Raw genomic sequence first — 11,797 nt, 5'->3', positions numbered from 1 at the left:
CGGCGGGAGACAGCGCTTTAACGTCACAGGCCGGGCGTCCGTTGCCGCGTGTGGAAGGGGCGGCCTCGCAGGAAAGCAAAATGGAAGCGGGGCCCTGTGCGCAAGGCGGGCCGCTGTAACGTCGGCCTCGGCCTCGGTCCGCCCAGCCCAGGTCGACGCGGCCGCGAGCGTTAGTTTCGTTGAACGGATTTTCCAGCTTTAATGTTTTAGAATCGCGTTTAGAATCACGTGATCAAAGGGTTTTTTTTTTTTTTTTTTTAACGATCGGCTCTTAATAGCTGTTTTTTTTTTTCCCCCATCTTAAGCTGTGACTACCTTGAATGGATTCATTCTTCTAATGCTGTTTTAGGTCAAGGATTCTTTTTTTTTTTCTTTAACGCCCACAGCACCTGGTCTTCCTAGGTGGTCTCCCATCCGAGGACTAACTAGGCTCGATCAGGGATTCTCAGTCTAGATTCATGGATATAATTCGGAAGATTCGTGAACTTTGGGGGAGAAATTCTTGTTATCGTCTAACGGAAATTTAGTATTTCAGTTAGGAATGTGGCGACCCCCTTCTTCTCCCCAAAAAACACCCTTGGTAGTAGTAGCAGTGTGTTTTCATATTTCGGCCTTACGATGTAGAAGACATATTCGACGTCGTTCATGCTTTTCATTACTTCAAAACTGGTAGTTACTGGATCAGCAGCTAAAGGCTTACTCAAGTTCATGTAATATAATAAAACATTTAAAATACTTTGAGGCTTCGCTAACTATTTCAATATAGTTGACTTCCTTTATAATACCGTGTGTTTTATGTATTCATAAAACATTTTAGTAAAAGGCCCATAGGCTTCACTAAGCTATCAAGGATCGATGACACAGAAATTTAATCTCTGCTGTAGGACATCAAAGGAGGGAAATCAGAGGATTGGAACAGTCAAGGGCGGAAGTACTTAAGTTCTAAACTAGAGGGATGGTAGGCCGAGGAGGATAGTGGCAAATGAGAATCCGTGTGCTGCACGAGTGAATTAGAGAAGGATGGAAACCAAGGCGCACCCTTAAGCAAAGTTTTGAAAGCTACTCAAGAGAGTCTCTACCCTTAACCATCACTTTCCAGATGTGTTTTCTATTCTTGTGTCAAAGCTGAGTTGTATGACCATCATTTAGAAATAACATTTATGACACGTTCAGAGAACATCTTGTAAGGAAAAGGAATCTGTTGATGCTAACAGTCGCAATAAAACACGGCAGAACTCAGTTTATGTAATGGAAGTAGGAATTGTCAGAAATAGTTTTTTTTTTCATGATTCCTTTAAATCTGAAAAACTTTTTTATTTAATAATGGTACAACACATATAAGCAATTTTTAAGCACAGTGACTATTTTGCACTGGAGTTGGTCTTCCACTTTAAATTTTGTTAAAGCATAGGATTAAGAAAACTGTTGAGTATCTAAGGCATTGTCAGAGGGAAGATCCCTTTGCCCTGTCAGGCCTTTAGGTGATGATTCTAGTAAGTGCAAACCAGTGGGAAGATGCGGATTGGAATCTTACTGGCATTTGAGAGCATTGGGCAGAATTAATTATCTTTGTAGTTTGATATTAGAAAGGATTGAGATTGGAAACAGGTTTTTTTAAAAAACACTTTAATAATACAGTGGTTCGCTCTATGCCCAATTACCAGTATTTCTTTCCATGTGCATGAAAATAGGTGTTTGTTACCCTGGATCATACCTCTAAGCCAGCCTTATATTTTCTCATGAAAATCTGTAGTTTTAAACACTCTTGATTCTTGGTCACATTTGAGAATCCTGTACAGAATAAAGTCCAGATTTCATAACATGTAAAATAGTCTATGATCTGGGTAATTTTCCTTTCTACTGTTATATGTTTATCCTATGCTCCAGTTACGATGAACTATTTATATTGAAATAGTAATCTGAAAGTGTCACCTTAACATGTTTCTCTGCTTTTGTACCTATTGTTTCCCTCCACTGGGACCCTTCCCTGTGACCTTTACAGTAGCTTGTCAATCACTCCTATTGTTTATGTTGCCCTGTAGTCTCCAGAATGGAGCTAGTAGGCTATTTTAATTTTAGAGCTAAAAGAGCTGACTGTGTTGGATGGGGTACTTTTATTTTGTTATCTGTGGGTCTTTTGAAACCAAGCAGATTGAAAATAATGTGCGAGAAATCTGTTTCTACTAAAATCAATGTAATCTTGACATATTGCCGGGAGTTGCCTGCCTGATTTATCTGGTGAGCCAGGGGTGGCTTTCAGGTCTTATTCCAGCCCCTTATATTTTAATTTTGACGTGTAAGTTCAACATAGAGTGTAAGTTCCAGAGGTTAGAATTCTTGTCTCTTTTTTGTTCATCGAAGCAGCCCAGTGCCCAGAACATCATTGAACACACTGAAGGCATGAATGTGAACCTTTTTTTTTTTTTTTTAAACCAGCCATTTCTGACTTGCATTAGTATTTTAATGGGTAGACTATTTTACTTTGTTTAATTAGTAAAAGGGTTAGAAGCAGATATATAGATAGAGCATAAGGTCCTAAACTTGGAATATGTTTTAAAAATTGTATTCGCATATACACATTGAAAAACAAAACCAACCCTACCAATAGGTAGCTATGGTAGAATTTATTTGCTTAGGAGGTGATAAATGGTTTGATGATTTAAATAGATTGACATTCTAATTTTTTTTGTTTTTGTTTTTACATCAGATACTAAGGTGTAGGTAGGATACTGTTGAAGTTTGATCTGAAGTGTCGACTCCTGTATATAGCCTTTCCCACTTTACTAATTTTGTGAGGAATACCAGAGCACAAGTGTGATGGCCCACTCAGATGTGTATCATCTCCGTGAGGAGAAATGACTGTTAACCCTTTACTTTTTTACTTTTACAGGTGAGCGAGTGCTGTGCTTTCATGGGCCTCTTCTCTATGAAGCAAAGGTATGAAAACCTGTTTCCCTTAAAGAAGTTTTCTCAAACTGCTGCTTACATCTGACTAGGGTTACCTTTTTCATAGGTTTGTGGAGTTCCTCATCTTCTCTTTCTGGGTGTCTTACTGCTTGCTTAGTGGGTCAAATAAAGCTTCACTACCTTAACCATTCGTAGTTGGAAGGAGCATTTGAGGGGAGAGGTAGATTATTCATGGGAGCAAATAGCATTGTGTAATTAATGACTTGTGAGAAAATACTGTCAAGGTCAATTTATATGCAAATGTAGCATGCTGAGTAAGCACTGAGCTAATTACGTTGCTTTAAAGGTAAAAGCTAACATTAAAAATGAGTACCAAAAAAAAATGAATACATTTAACTTTTCATTAGTTGGTTTGTCTGGCAAAGCTTGAATCCTCGGGGCTCCCTTTCCTCTGTATTGGTGGTGTGCTCTGGTATAAAAACTGATTTTACATTTAGCCAAAGATAGATGGGGTAATGCATTCCAAAGGCAAAAATGTTTCTAGTATTTTGTTCGTTAACTTTTTTAGGACAGATGTTTATGACATTACTGTTTTTAACCGTTGTAGTTGTTTTTTTAATGAATCATAGTATACAAAACAGTATATTTTGTTAAAGGCAATTTTACATACATTCTTGGTGAATGGTTTATGTGTCTATGAAGGTAGTCTGAAAATTGTAAAGTGTCAGTATGAATAAGTGACCATTTTCATTACTTTTTACTGGTTTTAAATACATAGATATGTTTTTAAAGTTCTAAAATGACCGAATTTGGATTCATGGCGATGGTCAGGAACTTTATGTGTGTCTACATGTATCTTAGTGATATAACTCTAATACAGTTTATAAGTAAATTATGAATCCTATCGATCATTTATATCCCTGAATGTTATTTTCATTGTATCAGTTTTTGGCAAACTACTAAACTGGCAGGTTTTTCTCCTCTGGGACTGAAAACACACCAGTGAATGATTTTTAAATGGCTGTTGGAATAGCTTAAATTATCATGGTTCTCTTGGTTAGCCTCTGATAAATACTTTTCAATCCCAAACCAGATAGTCATCACTTGTCATAGTGAATGACCTCCTCTAATTCTTTCTGATTTGTTTGGCTGCTTTTAAGAAGGTAGAACATTTTTAATCTGTAGCTTTGCTAGTTGCTGATATTCTGCAGCAAAACAGTTTACTGCTAGTACAACTTTTTATAATACGTTGTAAATGTTTTTTTTTTAGTTGAGTTTGTTTTTGAAATAGTAGTTTCTGACTAAGACTTGAGAATGCACAAAACAGCATTCATTAACTGTTCTTGGATAGCTTAGCTAGCCTTTTGCTTTAGTTTTAGGGTGACCCCTTACACTTATGGGTCTTCAGCTCTCTAGACTGACTTCAACAAATTGTGATGACTCAGCAATTTTATAACTCTTACTAAGGTAGTCTAAAGTTCAAATGGTTTCTTAGAGAGTCACATTTTTGGGGCGTTCATTTTGACCACTAAAGAGTTTTAAGTGTAGAGTGTGTCTTTGAAAGATTGAATACTTTAAAATCATCCAGGTAATCTTTTTTCTTTAGTATTTCTAAGTGAAATTTTTTCTTTTTTATTTCAGTGTGTAAAGGTTGCCATAAAGGACAAACAAGTGAAGTACTTTATTCATTACAGTGGTTGGAATAAAAAGTGAGTATTAGATCTTTAAAAGCAATGTTTTATTATATGTATATTATAAGATAGCTTGTGTCATAGACTAGCACAATCATATGCTTCTTAATTCTTGTATAGTTTTAATGTCATACATTTTGCAGCAAGGGTGAACCATTTGGAAATGATGAAAATACGATAGAAATTATGGTATACAGCCATTTTATTTTAAATTTTTTGGAGTATTTCTTGTGTTCTAGTATAATGTCTCGTAATCATTAGTCAACCAACTATTTTTTCCTTTTGGTTTTGGTAGTTTTAGGGCAGCTTGAGGTTTGTTTTTTTTGCCTTAGTAACTATATATGTTATGTCAGGCAGTTATACTCAAAGCTAGTTGGTTTTCTCTACCTAGAAAAGGGAAAAAAGAGATTGCTTGATTCGCAAGTAATGACCAATTTATGTTCTGAACTTTGGAAACAATTAAATGTCGACAAGGTGATTTCATCATGTGGTACATACAGTTTTTAGCAGATGGTTTAACACAGATACAGGATTTTAACTACAGAGCCTAATTTTCCACCCTGAAGAGTTAGACTTTTTTTTCTCCTAAAGCAGGCGTGTATTGTCCTGTAACCAGGATTGGACAGTGGTTATAGATTGAATATGGTCTACAGTATCCAGCTAGTAGAGCTCTTTTTCATTGGCAGGTCTTTCATCTTGAGGCCCACAAACACCACATCTAATACTTTACTCATTTTTGTTGCTTGTAATCGAATAGCCTGTAATTTTTACTATGAGAGGTTTTAAATTACATCTTTTATTACTGGTGTGTTATCCTTCAAAGATGGCACTGCCAGAAAGTATAATTCTTTAGGAGTTGTTTTCTAGTAATTTTAATGCTTTGTGTCACCTCAGCTGTGCCTTGCTTGGTACCTGGTTCTCTATGTGAGCAGTGCCATCAGGTTGGTTTAAGGACTCTGTTGCTGCAGAAGGAGGTTTTCTCTCTGATTGCTGGCTTCGTGACCTAGGTCTTGTTTCATACAGTTCCCTGTCCTTGTGACCAAGCCAGTTCTATCCATTAGAAATTTCACAAATGCTTTTAGCTGAGAAGAAATATTAGATCCTTAGCTTTTCTTCCATTAGTATAAGTGTAAAAAGGTGAAAATCTTAAATGTGAAAGCACAATTTGACAGCTTGTGATTTCTTTTTCCAATTAATGATAATTGAAATATTTTTAATGGTAGGTAATAGTAGTAACTCAATACCAGTAGCCGTGACCATATCTTTGGTGCTTAACTCTTTTACGTATAATAGATATTCTGTATAAAATCACAGGTAGCCGTGTACAGCTTAAAGACTGGGTTTTAAGTGGCATGTGTAGGCTATAAGAAATTGCGAAATACCGAATTTTTGTATTTTCTCATTTCACTTCAGAATAAATTAATAAATTTTTTTCCTATTATATTAGAGTCCTGTAACACTAATAAACGATTGATAGGCTGCATAGATATTGTCATATTGTGTTTTCAGCTAATTTTACATATGTAGTTCTTACTCCTTGCAAAAATAAAAAAAGTAGCACTAAATATTAGAAATCTATATCGATATCTTTGTAGATATGTTGAGGAATATTAATATATCGGTGTATTTTTTTATAGTTGACTTAGTATGTAGATAAATATGTAATTTTGAAAAATTTCATCTCCAGTATTTAAAGAAGCCCTTAAATAAACCCATTTTGAAAGGGGGTGGAGTTACTCAAATTCAGATGCCCAGCATGTGTGTTATGTTTTCATTTAGTACTGTGTAAGTAGTGCCATGGATCATTGTGACTTCGGGAATTAGTTAAAAGCTACCTTTAGAGAATCATGAACTTCTTTTATGCTTAACGTATGTAAAAGTTTCCAAATGTTTGGCCTTCAGTTACTACTCTAGGAGTGATGTTCCTCAGAGCAAACGATATTTCATTTCCCTGTGGTTCATCGTTTTTAGCTCGTGACGTATAACAGGAAACTCTAGATTTGACTTGGTTTTTAGATCAAGGTGCTTGTTTAGATGCTTTTTATATCAGAGGGGAAGGGATTTGCAAGGTTCTAAAATCAAACTTTTGTGATAAGTAAAAATTGGCTAGCTCCTTTTAATTAAGAGAATTGAAATAGGTATAAGTAGATATAAAAATAAAATCCTCATTTCAATAATGGTTTGTAGGATACCTTTTAGAAAATTACACAACAGAAAGCCCAATCTCCAAATTGGAATTTTCTTCAACTTAAGTAATTATTATATACTGTTTTTAAAAGCACAGTAGAGTTGTCAAAATTTTCAAAAACCTTATTGGAATTTATCGACACAGACATTTAAATAATCCGTTTGTGAATCTTAAAGCTTAAGCTAAATTCTGCACCTAGTTACTGAGATTACTTTGTACTATGCTGTCTGTATCAGAAGTGCTGTGAGGCCAAGGCGCTCTGAAAAAACTTTGAAGACACGTGAGGATATTGTAGCCCTTTTTCCTGTTCCTGAAGGAGCTCCCTCAGTACACCACCCCCTCCTGACCTCTAGGTAAATGCATGTTTTAAAGTTTTCTCTAGGAAATCATGTTGAGGATTGCTTTTTGTTTATTCTCCTTTTGGCTATCTTATATACGAGGTCAGAGGTGGGAAGTCATTAAATAAGACTTTGCTTTGAGGATACATCTAATTGTGGCACTAAAGGAGCTCCATCAGCAGGAGAAAAGAGTCACTTTGCACGAAAAGTTAAGCATTCCCTAAGAACTATCTTGTTTTCCCCTTTGGAAATAACCACATCAGAAATTATGTTTTAAAGGAGCTTTTCTAAATGCTGGAACGCCTTAGCAATTAGATATTTTAAGAGTAGTTGGTTCTACCTTTTGATGTTGAGAAAGCCATCTTCCTGGTTATGCCTTGGAAGCTCGTGTATTCATCTGTGAGTGAAGGCTAAGGGTGGTGTAGTCTGATAAATCATTGTAATACTTTAATTTATAGCCTTAGCTGAGTCAATCTAGATGGTATTTGAGTATTGTAGACTTTCTAAAATGTTTATGACATACTTTGAGTCTTTATTTTTTTGTCAAACTCTCAAGTGTTTTACACGTGTTACGTAACTCATAACAGTCTTGTGACCATTATCCCCGTTTTACAGGTGATAAAACTAAGGCACAGAGTGTTCTGTAACTTTGCTATCACACACAGCTAAGTAGCCAATTAGCTTTAGTTCTTTAAAAAGTCAGTATTATGGACTCCTGTGCTTCATTTTTTGAAGTTGAAATTCTTTAAGGTATCTTTATTCTGTAAGAGTATTTGCTTAGGAACTCTTAAATGCCATACTCTTGCTGTTTGGAAAAATGATTTGAATAATTTGCTTTTGGACTCGGGCAGTTTAAATTGGGAATGCTGCTTTTGAGACTATGAAGTCGACTTCCTGTATAGAGCAGAGATTTTCACTAGATTTTCATTTTAGTTGAGAATGAATTTGTAGTCCTGGTTCATCAGCTTACCTCAGAGAAATCTAACATCTTGACTCTTGAATTTCTAAAACATAATTGGAAGACAGTTTGAATAAAAACGAAAATATATTTGAATGACACTTTAATGCTTCTTTTTCAGTTGGGATGAATGGGTTCCAGAAAGCAGAGTACTCAAGTACGTGGACACCAATCTGCAGAAGCAGCGGGAACTTCAAAAAGCCAATCAGTAAGTTTGTTCTGCAACATGAATGTGAAGAGAAATGTCTTCAAATTAATTTTTGGAAATTGAATAACTGGTAGAAAGCATGTTGGCTACTTCCCTGTAAAATGATTCTTGGTACTTGTTAGCCGCTATTTTTTGGCTTTGACTTCAAGTAATCAGAGAAGTCTTTCCTAGGAAGAGGAAGGTAGCATACCTCCTATTCATTGAGTTGGTCCTTAGAGGTCTGTAGAAAACAGTGAGATGTTACTGAGAATTGTTGCAGTTGCAAAGTCATTGTTAGCGTCTCTTCTCCTGGGCTCTCTGTAGAAGGTACATTTGGGAGGGGGGAACAAAAGAGCAAGGAGAAGGGGCGTCCCCGTCAGTATCCCTCATCTTTGAAAGTACACTGAGAAAAGGAACCCTGCAAGACGAGGTGGCCTGTAGGGTAATCACTTTAATTTCAAAGCTGAAATGTATATCAGGAAAATTGAAATGATAAGAGGTCAAATAAAACTTTGAGATTAGTGAATTCCAAAACAAATAGAATTTTCAGTTATATGAGACACGATCTATTTATAGGCAACTTTTACTACATTTAATTTTGGTGTAGATATAGAGTAAAATCTTGGGCCTTATATATACTCTTGTTTTATTTTTGTGATTATGTCATTTGTCTAACTTGCTAAAAACTTTATACCAGAATATATATAGGCTTGAGACTTCAATTTGAATATAAATTTCAAAATGGAATCAAGCTGGCACAATTTATTATTTTTCTACATAAGCACCATTTTACTATGACTTTATTGAAATTATTTTTGAAGGGAGCAGTATGCAGAGGGGAAGATGAGAGGGGCTGCCCCAGGAAAGAAGACATCTGGTCTGCAACAGAAAAATGTTGAAGTGTAAGAAACTCTCTCTTTGTTTTAATTTTGCATACTGTTTTATAAGCGACATTCAAACTCAATACCCATTATCACGTATTAGGACGTATTGAAAATGGAAACTGGACCATTGTTGTAACTTGAAAAATACCGAGAAAGAATTTCGTTCTCTGGTGTTGGGTTGTGTAAAATGTTTTTGAAGATACATATTTATTCCTTAATTTTCTTTAGTTTTTTTATCCCCCCCTTTTACTATAAAATGTAAACATTTACCAATTAACCCATTATGTGTACAGTTAGTGTGGCATTAAGTACATTCACAACCCTTACCTTTTATATGTGTAAATATAGAGGTTTGTGTAATACAGTTTCTTTTAACAACATAGTAGTATCAGTAGGATACAGGTTTTGAGATTTCATGGGGTCGATTTGTTTTTTTCAGTACAGTGGGGGGCTCTGCAGGTTAATTTGCTCATAAGTCTTTCAGGATTGTGAGCCTCAGTGGGGGGCTCTGCAGGTTAATTTGCTCATGAGTCTTTCAGGATTGTGAGCCTCAGGCCCTCCTCATCAATATGTAGGAAAGGATTGTGCAGACTCATCTTGTATATTTGCTGCCATAGACATGTAACCAAATATTACTTCAGGAGCCTTTCTTTTTAGTGGGGGGAAAAATGACATTTTGATGAGATTATAATCCGAGTATCTTAGAAAGTGTCATATATATAATTTTAAGTGCTGCCTTCCCCGGTAGAATAGGAGGTCTGTTCTTTAAAATAAAAAGATCGCGTAATTAAAAATGGTGTTTTTTAAAAAAAATTCTTTCATTTCGATTTGAGGTTTTGATATAATTTTTAATGTCCACTTGTACCCTACTCTACCTTTAGTGTTTCATAATTGACCTGTAGCTTTCTCTGAATATGCATAAAAGCTGTTAGAAAATACAGTTGACTTGGAACAACATGGGTTTGAACTGCATTGGTTCACCTATATGCAGATTTTTTCCAGTAAATATCTCCACGTTTTACATCCTTGGATTCAACCAACTGCAGATCAAGAACAGTATTTTCATTTGGCGGTTGGGGGTCTGCAGATGCAGAAGGCCAACTATATGCATTGTTTTTTGCCAATTTACATAAGAGACTTGAGCATTCTGAGTTTTCTTATCTGTAGGGTCCTGGAACCCATCGCTTTTGCATATCGAGAGATGACTGTAGTTAAGTTTTTGGGGAGTCACAAGTTATATGTGGATTTTTACTGCTGAGGGGTTGGTGCCTCTACCCACCCTCCCAGTTGTTCAAGGGTCAGCTGTATTATTAAAACCAGATTTACCTTTACTTTGTTGCCATCTGGGTCTTTAAACTTGGGTGCTTATTCTTTCTAAACTAATAGCAGTGAATACATATGAATTTTGTTAGCACTTTGTTAGGGCCTCAGGCTGTTCTTTAGTTATTAATTATTTAGTGGAATGGCTTTTCTTCATGACTTAGAACTTTGGTTACTCTTTAAAGTAAATTGAATCTAAGAGCTTATTTTTTGACTGTGTAATATTTAGTCACAGGACTTAGAAATAGGAAGACAGAACAGCAGCAGTTTACCGTATGAAATCTGTTGCACAGTCTGAGGAACTAGCTTGTGTGTTTGATTAATTCAAGCAGGAAGGTTGACGCAGAAATGTCCAGGAGGAGTCCCTACTGCTTGGATTCGTGAAAGTACAGTTTATAGATTTTTTTTTCCTTAGAGTTGGAATCAGTGGTCAGTATTTTTTCTTTAATTTTGTGGTATGGAACGAGTATAAAGACTCTTGGTTTCTCTTGGTCCCCATGTATTCTTGACATGTACAAGTAGAAACTCATGGTTTAATCTGGCCCAGAAATACTGTCTAGAAAATATTTATGTTACAGAAGTCATCCTTAAGAGAGCAGGAAAAACCCTGTACTTTCAGATGACCAGATTTTTGTGTTTACAGTCAGACATAAGTTAATTTGAATTATAAAATGAACCCTAAACTCTAAATTTAATGAATATAGTAGATAACATTTAGAAATATTACGTGAAGCTATAGAAAAGTTAAGAATATCTAGATATTCTGGTATCCCACCAGAAGTACTCTATAATCTTAGGCTTTACAACTTTTTCTTATATTCTAGAAATAATTATGAATAAAATCAAAATGAGTGACTTCCTGTTTGGCAGTCGCAAATTGGTAGGAGTTGCTGTTAGGATAACCAAGTGGGAGGAGACGTGAACTTGGTTCTGCACGTGCGAGAGCAGAGTGTTCGGCTTCGGAGAGGAGAGGGCGTAGTGTAGGGAGAAAGTACAGTGGCACAGTTGGGGCCAGTGAGAGTGGAGTCACAGATTGCTCTCAAAACAGAAGTCTAAAATCAAATTACACTGATAGCAGAGTAACTGGGGAAAAGATTTTAACCATTGGAATTGGATTTTTGGTAGAACTAATGTAATATTTTTATAAACTATATATTTGTAGTATATAAGTTATATGCTGTAAACTTATAAATAAATTAATAATGTAAACCTAGAAGTCTCCCAACATGTTCTTGGTTTATTTTTCTGTCATGTAGGGGGGCATGTGAATTTAGCCAGCCATCAGTAAAAATCCTTGTATCTGAGCAGGAAAATATGTATTTAT

At 35.7% G+C, this 11,797-nt stretch overlaps 1 protein-coding gene and 1 long non-coding RNA gene across 2 annotated transcripts in view; both read left to right on the top strand.

Moving 5' to 3' along the window:
* Positions 1-2,862: 2,862 nt before the first annotated feature.
* Positions 2,863-11,797, top strand: part of MORF4L1 (mortality factor 4 like 1) — a gene marked incomplete at its 5' end in the record, with an annotated part of 17,301 nt that continues 8,366 nt past the window's right edge. Inside the window, 5 exons of the mRNA XM_025050420.1 lie at positions 2,863-2,937; positions 4,549-4,616; positions 7,023-7,139; positions 8,204-8,290; positions 9,091-9,171. Of these exons, the coding sequence (XP_024906188.1) occupies positions 2,863-2,937; positions 4,549-4,616; positions 7,023-7,139; positions 8,204-8,290; positions 9,091-9,171 (428 nt within the window). The remainder of the gene's footprint in view (positions 2,938-4,548; positions 4,617-7,022; positions 7,140-8,203; positions 8,291-9,090; positions 9,172-11,797) is intronic.
* On the top strand, positions 9,178-10,903 carry LOC107196122. The gene is made up of 2 exons (XR_001517461.2): positions 9,178-9,612; positions 9,668-10,903. It is a non-coding gene; the product is annotated as an uncharacterized LOC107196122 (long non-coding RNA).

Source organism: Pteropus alecto, unplaced genomic scaffold (assembly GCF_000325575.1).
Source record: "Pteropus alecto unplaced genomic scaffold, ASM32557v1 scaffold60, whole genome shotgun sequence".
Classification (NCBI taxonomy): Eukaryota; Metazoa; Chordata; class Mammalia; order Chiroptera; family Pteropodidae; genus Pteropus; species Pteropus alecto.
This window is presented reverse-complemented; position numbering and strand designations above follow the sequence as displayed.